This window comes from Canis lupus, chromosome 31 (genome assembly GCF_048164855.1).
Source record: "Canis lupus baileyi chromosome 31, mCanLup2.hap1, whole genome shotgun sequence".
Taxonomy (NCBI): domain Eukaryota; kingdom Metazoa; phylum Chordata; class Mammalia; order Carnivora; family Canidae; genus Canis; species Canis lupus.
The window spans coordinates 15749435-15761959 of NC_132868.1; the positions used below are offsets into that span (position 1 = coordinate 15749435).

Sequence of the window (12525 nt, forward strand, 5' to 3'; positions counted from 1 at the left end):
TTTACTGATGGGACCAGTCTCTTGCAAAATGCTTTTGTTGACAGTAGATAAAATTTTTACGAGTTAGTAAAGGTTTTGAGTGGTAGAGGCATATCATCTGGATTGAAGTAAGTTATGCAAGTTGTTCAGTAGATGGCACTCTTACCTCTGAAACTTTGCAGATTGGTGGTAGAATTTGCATTTCTTGAAATAGCTATTGAATTTAAGTGAGCTTGAGAGAAAAACCATTTGAATTTGGTTATAGATGTTCTCTACTTAATATCAGGATATTTAGGTGATAAGTTGTATAAGAAATATTTGCTCATAACGTCTCTGAAGTTGGTATGTCCTTGGAATGGATGAGATTTTAAAGCTAATTGGCAACATTTTCTTTAATGGCACACAAACTGTCTTAAAATGAGTGATGGAAGGCTTATTGAAGTTGATAAAATGTACTTTAGCTATTAAATTAAGTTTAGCATACATGAACACTCAAAAGGATGTGAAGCATCTTCATAAGTGATTTTAGAAGTTTTAGAGGGGAAAATGTGATTCAGAATTCTGTTAAAAACAGGTTTTATTTGTTGGAGTCCCTAAAAATTGGATTAGTTTCATGAATAATTTTTAGAGCCATTAAAAAATTTTTTGGATTAATGCACTTGATATTTTGCAAAATTAAAAGAGTGGTTGCAGTGATTCCAGCAGTGTTTTCTTTTGATGCTTTAACAAATTTCTTCTTCTTCTTCTTCTTCTTTTTTTTTTTTTTTTTAAAGATTTTATTTATTTATTCACAAGAGATAGAGGCAGAGGGAGAAGCAGGCTCCTTGCAGGGACTCAATCCCAGGTCTCCAGGATTACACCCTGGGCCAAAGGCGGTGTTAAACCGCTGAGCCACCAGCGCTGCCCGATGCTTTAACAAATTTCAAACTTAAAAGCTTAAGATTTATTATCTTACAGTTCTCTAGGTCAAACATGAGTCTCATTTGGGCTAAAATTAAGTGTCAGCAAGGCTGTGTGACCTTTCTTGAAGTTCTAGAATAGAATCTGATCCTGTAACATTTCCAGCTTCTGGGAGAACCTCCGTTCCTTTGCATATGACACCATCTTCCTCTGTCTTGTAAAGCCAGTGACTGCAGAGTTCTGCTGTCTCTTTGGTTCTCTGCAGCTGAGATTCCATATGATTAGTTTTGGCTCACCAGGATAATCCATGATAATCTCCCCACCTCAATATTCTTAACCTTATCACATCTGCAAAGTCCCTTTTACCATCCCAGAAACATTTAAAAGTACTTTATTTAATAGGAATAAATCAAGAGCACTAGCCAATTCATTAGCCCTTTTTTTTTTGTTTGTTTTTGACTTTAGCATCTTATCTATGGAGATCTATTTATGTTTTGGACCACCCCTTTTAACCATTTAGAATACTAGATTAAGGTTAAAATTCAGAATAATTTCCTTGCTTGTGACACTGAGTTAAATAATCCACTATATTTCTAGAGAAAATTCAACATGGACTTTTGTAAAAATTTGAAAAATGAGGTACTTCAGATTTTGGCAGTGTTTTTAGGCAGTGTATAGGCTTGTCATTAAAAAATTCTTATACATTCCAAAAGATGTTTTCAGTACTCCTGAAATGATAAATTGCCCTTATTCTAACAAACCATGACATTATTTAGTGAATTTTTTTTGTCATTTGGAGAAGTAAATATTTGGGAGATGCAGTCCCAAGATTCTCAATCCTAATGAATACTAGAAACTTGTTAAATTTTTTCTAAAATTAGTTGCAACTAATTAAACCATTCTTATATAATTGAATGGTTACATCCATATTTAAGGTCATGTGAAGGAAAAAAGAATTATCTGTAAAGGAGATAGGAAGTTGTTAGGCTCTATCATTTGTTAAACTTAAATTTTATTCTGGGTACCTTAATACTCTTTTGTGCATCTGAAGAGTTCTTATGTTTTACTTTCATCATCAGATGACTAGAGTTTAATGTAAGGAACTTGTAGTTTATCATGGAATCACTTTTATTTGGGAATAGATAAGCAAGAGACCTTCAAAATCATGCAGCATTTATCAAGAGAGAATTGTTAAGCATATTGTTAGATGTCTGGGATATTTAGTGATAGAAAAAAAGCTCTACCATTTAAATACAGACCATGTGGGACGTAAATCCAAAGGGCAAAAAAATGGAAAACAACACATGACAACATTGCATGATAGATACATATTGCTTTAAGGAAATAAAAGGAGAGAAGAGGTCTGTTTTCAGTAAACTGATCTAAAACTAGAAATTGAACAGGCCTCTGGAGGAGATAAGTTTGGATACATGATAAAAAGGAGAGGGGAGGTAGAAGTGGCATTCCAGAATTAAAGAATAGAAGTGGGAGTATTATAGTGATTGAGTCATCTAAATCTGACACTTTAATTGTGATATAATAGTAATAATATTGCAAACTGTTATAGAATATTTGCAGTGTTTAAATTTTTAAAAGGTCAATATTAAAATAGGTCATTGGAAACTTAAGAATGGTCTTGTAAACCGTTAGTCACAAATTCTTCTTGTCAAGGTAAAGTTGTCTTCTCAGCAATATTCTTAAAATTTGTTCTGTGATTTCAAAAAGTGTATTCTAATTTAAGCCACTATTGTTCATAAAACAATTAGTTTTTGTATAGCCACTAGAAATACACTTCTAATTTATGAGAGACCATCAATTACAAGAAACTGTGATTTCAGAAATGTTAAAATATGGGAAAAAAATGCTCCCTGGAAATCACTGAAATAATGGAAGAGAGTACACTTACATAATAAGACTACTCCTTTTTCTAAATATGATTGAATTTGTTTTTAAATATTGGGTAGCAGTTATTTTTATTATAGTAATTTGTTTTTAAAACCAAAAGGGCAAAGTTTTTTGATTATTTCCCCATTTTAACTGCATTTGGATATTAATGTTTTGTGTTGTCTTTAATATTATATTGGCTCTATTTCATACATCTGGACCAATTTTTAATCTCCCACTAGTAGATCCTGTATTACTAGTGTAATATTAGTGTGTGATTATTACTTAGTAAATTTTAAATTGATTAAAAAATTTTTAGCTTTCTTTTAATCAGCCAATTAGGATTATTAAATAATGGTTTGTAGGAAATAATTTTGGAAAATTTCACTCCTTTTTTTCACCTTTAAAAAAATAGGAATCCAATTGGCTTATGTTCTCTTTCCCAAGGTACAAACTCTGAGCTGTCTAACCCCTCTGAAACAGAATCTGAGCGTAAAGATGAGCTGAGTGATTGGTCATTGGCAGGAGAAGATGATCGAGAGAGCCGACATCAGCGTGACAGCAGGAGACGCCCAGGAGGAAGAGGGAGAAGTGTTTCAGGGGGTCGCGGTCGTGGTGGACCACGTGGTGGCAAATCCTCCATCAGTTCTGGTAGTCTTTTATATACTATGTCAGCATCCTTACTTTGTAAACAGTGTAACTTTATACAAGTTAACCCATTTCCCAAGGCCACCTGTTTTGGGAAGTGTCTTTTCCATGAGGAAAGTAGTGGAGCATATGGCAAGATAAGGAGAAACTCTCTAGGGTGTTTCTCAGTGAAAGTTTAGCTAGAATATTAAGGTCAGAGAAATTTTGGTTGGCTGATTCTGTTTTGATGGTCAAAGATTTCTCTCTAGTTTCTTGGGGGGAGGGCTTATATAATAAATTAGATTGTATATTTTTCTCCAGAATATTTGGGTTATTTATTTCTTTTTGCTAGACAGACCCAGAAAATTCTAATGCACAGAGAAATCTAAATAACTTTATATACTTAACATTGAAAATTAACTGGGAAGACTTTTTGCTGTACTATGTACTATTTTGGGAACAAAATTTGTGAAATTAAAATTTTTTTAATTTTTTGTGAAATTGAGCTGTAAAGGCTATTTAGAGGACTGAGAACTGAGGTGCATAAGCAACTTCTTACTCGTGTCTTTTTGTAGAAGTTGCCAGAATGTTTTTGTTTAGCATAATGGGCTGGGGAAAGAATTGTCAGCCAAATGTGACCAGATTATATCAGAATATGACCTTTACATATCTTTACTGTATACCACTTGAAAGTTTATATAGTATTTTAAATGTTATAGAACATATATATAATTAAATGTATACCACACGTGCTCACAACCTATAAAAATCTGGAACAAATCATAAAATTTTAGGGCTTTTTAAAAGGTACTCTAGTTCCAGTGATATTCTTTGAGCCCTAAGGTTAGTTTATAGATATTTAGGGAAGTACTTTTTTTTTTATATTTTACTACAATGCTATTACCAAGGTTTATAAAGTTGTAGTATGCTGAATTGCACAATAAATGTACTTTAACCTAGTGCTTATGATTAATGGATAAACTTAGTGTCTTTTGCAAAGATGCTAGCTTGCTAGCTGTTACCAAAGGAAACTTAGAAAGGAAAAATCGTGATTAGGTGAATTTCTACTATAATTTGGTGGAGGCAATAAATGCACATAGGTAAGATGGGTATTTTTTTTCTTATAAATTATATCTTAAAACTTTCCCTTTCCCACCCTCACCCCACCTTACCCTGCCTTCTCTTTCTGGAGATGGGAGTACTAGTCAACATTCATTTCTGTATTTTCCTGTAACCAATTAGAATTTGAAGTTTTTTTTTAGTTTGCTTTTTTTGTGTAGACTTGTTTTGATTGCTTCAGTTCAGTAACATTTCTGTTATGCCATGGAGTGCAGGTGTTGAGAGTTATCTGGGAATAATCCATTATTAGTACAAAGAAGCAGCCAACACCTTGAACTCCATAAAGGGGACAAAATTGAATATTTATTTCTCTTCATTTTCATTTCTCTAGCCTCTGGGCAGGATTAGCTAAAATTGTGAGTGTCAAAAATACCATGTAACAATATACTATTTTCTAATAAATTTTCAAAAGAAGTCAAATGGTAGGAAACTGAGGGTATAAGCTCATCTTTAATTTTTCATTGCCATTTGGAGTTCTTCATGTTTGTTTTCCAGGAAAAATAGTGATACAGAAAACATTTGAATACAGAATATAGGGGGGAGAATTGAAGTTTCTTTATCATTAATAGATATAGTTCAATATAGATCAAAACATTACTAATGACTGCAGCTCTCTTAAATGACTATTTCTTGCCTCTGACATGCATATAGTGCTCAAAGATCCAGACAGCAATCCATACAGCTTACTTGATAATACAGAATCTGATCAGACTGCAGACACTGATGCCAGCGAATCTCATCACAGTACTAACCGTCGTAGGCGGTCTCGTAGACGAAGGACTGATGAAGATGCTGTTCTGATGGATGGGATGACTGAATCTGATACAGCTTCAGTTAATGAAAATGGGCTAGGTATGTAAGCACTTAGGGAAAAGATACATTATTGTATAATATTAATGTATGATGCTTTTTTCAAAAAAAAAAAATCCCAAACGTAATGCAATTCGCATATTGATTTTTTTCTTAGTGTTTACTTCAAACAAGGTAGATAGCTTTGTGTCTGTCTGAAGTGTCTAGTTCTCAGATTCGTATAGCCAAATTATTTGCAACCGGAAGGGTTTATTTAAAGTGCCCTTTGATGTCATTAAATCAATACAGATAGTCAAACTGCAAGGCAGCTTATTGTTCATAAACCAAAATTGGGCTTTCAGCTGCCTCTTTAAAATTTATTATAAACGACACTAGTGAAGGTATGTATATTGAGTAAGGATTAACTTCCAAAGGGCTAAAATGTTAACTTTGCTTAGAAACCTGAATTGTATTGGAAAGGAAGACTTTATTCCTGAATGATGATAATTAAGTTGTGGAGTTTGTTCAATTAAGAGTTAAAACCCTCTTAATTTCCAGATGATGATGATTCCATTTTTAATCTCTTTGAAATGCTTAAAACTACAAAATTATTTTCTTGTCAGTAATGTATGTTGTTTTATCTTCCCTGCTTAATTAAACGATTCTCTTACCCTTTCTTAAATCTTTGAAGGAAAGAAATTTTTTTGTTTTGTTTTTGTTTTTGTCAGTATAGTTCATGGTAAACTTTGCAATTACAGATGATAGTGAAAAAAAACCCCAGCGACGCAATCGTAGCCGCAGGCGTCGTTTCAGGGGTCAGGCAGAAGATAGACAGCCAGGTAACTTGAGTGGACCTGTGGACAACGCCAGGTCACCAGCATGAAAAAATGTCATGTGTCTGCTTTCTAAATATATTATACTTACATGTACACATGTGTGCATATACATTCAAAGATGTGCATTGCATAAATTGTTTACTCAACTAATAAGACTACTACTCTTAAGAAAATGCATTCTTCCTTCACTCCGTAAATGTTTAGTAACCTGTCTAATTGAACTAATGTTGTGTCTTACTTTTTTTCCATGGAAATACTGTTGAGAAAACCATTATTTTGTCCACTTGGCAGATTCTTTATACTTGAGTTTGGGCCTGCCACCCCAGGGACTATGTTGTAGATTGTGATTGAGGTCGATTGGCAAAACTGGGCAACTTTTGCATGGTGCTGCTTACTATATTTGGATTCAGCACCTCATTTTTGTGGGAATTTTAGTACCCACAGTTTTAAAAAAAAAGTATAAATGAGAAAAAAACTTGAAAGTGTCTTTTTCTAATAAGAGGAATGCATGTTATGTTTTGTTTGTTTTTTGTAGTGTGATGCCTTTTCCCTTACACCTACTAACTATTCAAATTAATAATACTTATTTATTAGTTTTAGAATGTTTAAGTAGTCATAATTTTTAGTAACTTCAAAGAAACTTGTTTGCTGTGTCTATATTATTTTGAACATAATTCCATTTCCTGTATACAGAGAATCACGTGTATATTCACAATGAAGAAATTGTGCACCAAAAATAAACCCCTTTTAAACTAATCAATTTCTGCATTCTTTCCAAAGCAAATTCTTGGGTGTGTTTTCCCCAAATAAAGAATGTAAATTCAAGTATCTTTAATATTTTAAGTTTAGTGGTGGTAGAGACATTTGGGAAAACTGGTTAAAGGTGTTCCCACTCTTGAAGAAAAGTTCATGTTTTAAAGATAGTTGTAAATTTAAAAGGAATTAAATATTGTCCAAAATAGAAGGTTTCCAGAAAGTGTTTGTTTTCCTTTCTTTTCACTTTCTTTGTAGTGTTAGAAAGAAATATTCTTTAGATCGAGAGATCATATTTACATTGTTTAAAGTTGTCATGGCAGTGAATGCAATTTCTACCATACTTTATACATAAGAAAATTCACGCTATCATTGTGGGGTGTTAACATAGGGTAGATAACATAATTTGTTAACTCTGTGAATGGTGGTTTATTACCAAGTCAGTGGACATAAAAGACATAGTGGTGTTGAAGAGGTAGAGACATTTCTGCATGATATTAAGTGAAACCTGAGTAATTTGGGGTGTCCAGTGATTTGATGATTTGTGTTCCATACTGCATTTATTCCTATTTTACTGTTCTTTGGAATTGCTGCTTTTCCTGTTTAGAAATTCTTGTCCTGCCTTCTCCCCTCCCCCCAACTTTTAAAAGCCCCTTAAGATAGCATTAGTGGAACAGGTACATCATTTTCTTCTTGCCCCTGGCAGTACTTCTAGAAAAGTTGCCTCATCTAAAAATATCAACATTCCCTTATACACACAATCATTTTGCTCTCGTTTGCTCAAAATTTCTTGTCCTCTTTAGTATAAATTAAGTGAATGAATATTCCTTAGTATACTTGGAATGGGACTCTGCACTTGTGTCCAGTTGATTTACCTGGGACCCTTAGAAATTCTGCAGTCCAAATTATGCTGCACAAATCCCTATATTTTTTCCTAGATACTAAATATTTATTAATCTTTATTGTCCTTTTAAATGGCTAGTATTTTAAGGATTGGCTGTAGACAGGCTTTGAGTCAGCAGGGTTTGTTTTTTCTTCTGTGTGTGTAGATAGTGGAAGAAGTGGATGACGATTCTAAGAACCATCAAATATTCAAATTTAGCAATATGTGTGTACAAGTAGCTGGGTTGTTCAGGTGTCACTGAGGGTGGAACTATGGAAACCGGATGAATTCATTAAGGTGCTCCCCAAACTAGAATCAGATCTAATGGTTTTGCCACCATGTATGTAGATATCATAATGAAATGGATATGATAGTATGCCTCTTCTCAATTTTGGAAACTATTATTAACTGTATTTATAAATTGAGAGTGGATTTAAATGATTTTTTTTAAAGCTCCAAAAATGAGCGCACCAGGTTTCTTAAAATTTGGAAGAGGCAGTTTTATTAGACAGGAAACCTCTTTAGTGCTGTTTCTTATAAATTGTTTATATTCTGAATTCAGTGGTTTCTTTGAGATTAAGATTCACTTAATAGTTTCAGAAAATTCTTGGATCTTAATAAAAGTTTTATGGTAATCCATGTTCACAAAAAATGAATTGTAAATACTATCCAGCTTCTTTATCAAAGTGATTTATTTTCATATAATTTGAACTTGATTGGCCATTTCTCCCCTAGTGACTTTTAATAAATACTTTAAAATTTTCTTGAGTTTTCATTCTTTGTATTAACTTGCTCTCCTATAAATTAAAATATACCATATTTCATATAATCAGAGATTTTCCTCACCAGTTTCTGGGAGAAAATAATTCCTTGAAAGAGAGCGACTATTTTGCTACTTCTCCAAATCATTCTAAGTTGTAAGTCCTAAAGAGAAAGGATTGAGGTATAAAGGCCAGAGTACCTGTAGAACAGAGATCATTTGTTGCACTTGGGTTGGCCCAAGGGTGTTAGCTTGCTTTTAGTCTTCTATCAGTGTTGCCATCCACTTTCCTTGCAAACACACATACGCTTCAGTCAGTCTCTTGAAAGATCGTGAAGTGGGGAAGAGGTGATTACTGAATTAATGGTGGCCCTTTCCCCACCAGGATCATTGTTCACATTTTTAGGGTGGTTTTAGTTTGCTTGTAGTTTTTTATTTTAGATCACTCAGAATGGTTTCTAGTGTGAAATGTGAAAAAGGAACCAAAAAATACCACATTTGGATATCTTGTGCTTTTTTTTTAACCCGACTAATATTTAAGTCTTTTATATCTTTGATGAACTTTTCAAATTTAAATATATATATATAGCACACCATGATTGCACCAAATATGCCCCATTTTTTTTCCCACTGAGAGTTGCAAACACTGGGCTTAGAATGCTGCATTTCCTATTCTTGGTTGTGGATTTCTATATCAAACTTTATATCCCACAACTGTAGAGTCAACCAGAAGAAATGGCTGGATTCTTGTGAAAGCAGATTTAATCTGGGCTTCCTTGGATCTCCAGCTTGGAATTTTCTCTTGTCACCATTAAATCACAGGCACATTTTTCAAGTTTTGTTTTTGGTTGGAGGTGGTACCCTGCTTAAAACTTTGAAATTGGGTTACCCACCATCAGTTTATTTTAAAAGTAAAATTACTCTTTATCCATAAATAAACTTTAGAAATATTTTTTCAACACCTGTAATTTTTTTCTCATCTTCAACAGTCACAGTTGCAGATTATATTTCTAGAGCTGAGTCTCAGAGCAGACAAAGAAACCTCCCAAGGGAAACTTTGGCTAAAAACAAGAAAGAAATGGTAAGGAGAATTTAACCTGTAGGTTTTGTTGTTTTTTGTTTTGTTTTGTTTTGTTTTTTGTATGGTTTAGCTTTATTTTTACTTACTGTATGATCGATCACTTGTTCCCGAACTAGACAATATTTTAAAGACTACTCTTGATTTTGTTCTTGGCCCCAGGTAACTGAAGATATGCATGCTTGAGCCTGGAATACTTTTCATTTAGAATTCCAAATAGCATTTGTAAAATTCAGTCTACCCAAACATATTGGGCACAGAGACTGTTGGCTTAATTTTGGGGGAGCAATAGGCTATATACCTCTTCTCATTGATGGATATAGACCTTTTAAGTTTCAATTCTTTAAATGCTTTAAGGGATTTGAAATGTAAATGTGAATTTCAAAAAAAAAAAGGTGAGTAAAATAGGTGTTTATGTGCTTAGGGTGTTAACTTTGTGTCTTTTACATGATGAGTTTTCCAGTGGTTTAAATTAGGTTCAAGTTTTCAGTAAACAAGTATAGATTCTTCCTTTGATTTAGTACTGCTAGGTACTAAATTAGGTAGAGATGAAAAAAGTGGAGTACATTGGTATATGCTTTGAAAATTTAAGAACATTTTAATTCTTTGATCCAGTGGTTATGAAACTAAAATGATTTATTAGCTAATTAATGTTTATATAGCTGTTTTCCTCCTCAGCTGTAGATTTCATTTATAAAGAAGTTGAAAAAGTTGTCTCCCTTTGGCAGGCAAAAGATGTGATTGAAGAGCATGGTCCTTCAGAAAAGGCAATAAATGGCCCAACTAGTGCTTCTGGCGATGAAATTTCTAAGCTACAGCGTACTCCAGGAGAAGAAAAGATTAATACCTTAAAAGAAGAAAACACTCAAGAAGCAGCAGTCCTGAATGGTGTTTCATAAACTGAAGAAGTTCCTAGTTTACAGTTCTTTTACATTACATTTTACAATAGTGCTTGTACAAGCTTGCCAAAGATAGAATATGGATCGCCAGTCTTTACATCGCACTTTCAGTTCCTCCATTTGGAATTCAGAAAGGGGAGGGATCCTGAAGAAATCATATGTTAAACATACTTTGACACCTACTGTGTTATAAAATATATCATCAGATGTGCCTTGAGAATAGTATATGTAACATTAAAAAAAGTTGCTGGCTATAGGAAATGTTATTTTGTTTTCAAAATATGGCAGAGATGGGGGGAGGTGGGTGGGGTGGGATCCCTAATATCTTTATGAAAGCATTAGCTGCTTTTGTTACATTTTTAATAATATGCAACCACTTCTTCACCTGAGGAAAACTAGAATGAAATGCAGTCTAAAATATTTTGCACTGAATTGTAATTTCTCCATTAGTTTAGTCTGGAAACTGGTCTGTTTTAATGTGTTTTTTTTAAATGCTGTATGTAGGGGAAAATCTGCAGACCACTGGAATTCATTTGTTAAACTCTCATCTGCAGGGACACTGGGTGATATTGGCAGTGACTGTTCTACATTGAGGCTTTGTTTGGTTTATTTATTAAAGTGTACAGTATTTAAAAATCAAACATAGCTTTAGTTAAAACACTAAGCTGAATTAGTCCTGTCCATTTCAGACATAACCTGAACTACTGAAAAGATCAATTTCCAGGAGGTTTATTCTGTATAAAAGTACATGTTAGTCTTCAGTAGAGTATCTTTTCCTTTTTCCTTTTTCTTTTTTTTTTTCCTTTTTCTCCCCACCCCCCTTTTTTTTGATTTTGGTTGTTTGATGTGCAATATGTTTTTGTATGCAGGTAGTAAATAAACTTTGATCTTCCATTTGCTGATTTTTAACTTTCTACTTTTTATAACAATTGTAGCAAAGTAGCTGGAGCTAGTAATAGGCCTAGAATAGTCATCTTGATTGCTTTTTCAAAAGCATTTATACTTGCTCATAAATAGTACTAAAATATTAATTGGTCAGTTAATCATTTTGTTATGAATCCTCTGAAATCTTAGCACTTAAAATTTAGTCTTTTGGGGTAGATTGGCTTAGGGAATTGATCATATATTTATTAGGAATGTCTTTATAAACTTACAAAGGCAACTTTTGGGAAGGCTATGGGGTAAAATCCAGAATTTGGTCTTTGATAATTTATTAAAAATTATTTTTATGAAGAAGAATGGTGAGCAATTTTAAAATAAGAAATAGACCATTAACTTGGTTTTTGATTCTATAAGGAAATAATTTTGAAGGCTGTCATACTAATGATTGTAGGTTTTTTTGTATTTATTTTAGCCACATGGCTTAATTTTAGAAGATAAAGACTTCACATAAAGTGTGTTCAGAATAACAATGATAGAGTAATTACGCAGATAATTGTGAGGTCATACCAAAGTGGGTTTACTGGAGGGGTCCCCCCAATAATAACGCATAGGCAACTGAGCAAGAAAGACAACCCTTGGTGTTGAAAAGTATTTTTTATGTGCATAATTTGTCTTAATTTGTTATGTGCATAAAACTTTTAATTGGTTTTAGTTAATTTATAATAACAGACAATTCAAAGTATTGCTAAAAATGTATTATTTGCCATGTGAGTGTACATATAACCCGACACCTCAAATTTATTATCACCGAAGTTAAGATGTGATAGTATTAAATGCATTTTCCTAAAAAACCCTGGTAACTATAAGTTCAGATGTGGTATGAATAGCATAATCCTTGCATTTTTAAAATAATGGCACCAAATAATTTCATACTCTCATTTTAAAATCTTACCCACACACATTTTTAACCATCAAAGGTTAGAAGTAAAACTCTTGTTCTTTTCAGTAACAGGGTTACAGATTAATTATAAGGTATGAGAATTTTCATTAATTCCCAAATTGGTAAATATGGTAAAAAGAAAAAATGAGTTCTCATTTCCTTTCATATGGAATAGATACATTAAGTTCCTTTCATA

At 33.0% G+C, this 12525-nt stretch overlaps 1 protein-coding gene across 6 annotated transcripts in view; it reads left to right on the forward strand.

The window, feature by feature from the left end:
• Positions 1 to 11401, forward strand: part of FXR1 (FMR1 autosomal homolog 1) — a 61991-nt gene extending 50590 nt beyond the window's left edge. For 2 of the 6 annotated variants that reach the window (XM_072807522.1, XM_072807524.1), the window contains 5 exons: positions 3211 to 3414; positions 5161 to 5361; positions 6057 to 6137; positions 9520 to 9611; positions 10337 to 11401. In XM_072807522.1, coding sequence (XP_072663623.1) covers positions 3211 to 3414; positions 5161 to 5361; positions 6057 to 6137; positions 9520 to 9611; positions 10337 to 10507 — 749 coding nt within the window. In that variant the 3' untranslated portion in view covers positions 10508 to 11401. The remainder of the gene's footprint in view (positions 1 to 3210; positions 3415 to 5160; positions 5362 to 6056; positions 6138 to 9519; positions 9612 to 10336) is intronic. The other 4 variants (XM_072807523.1, XM_072807525.1, XM_072807526.1 and 1 more) reach the window with 2 other exon arrangements.
• The last annotated feature ends 1124 nt before the right edge of the window (positions 11402 to 12525 follow it).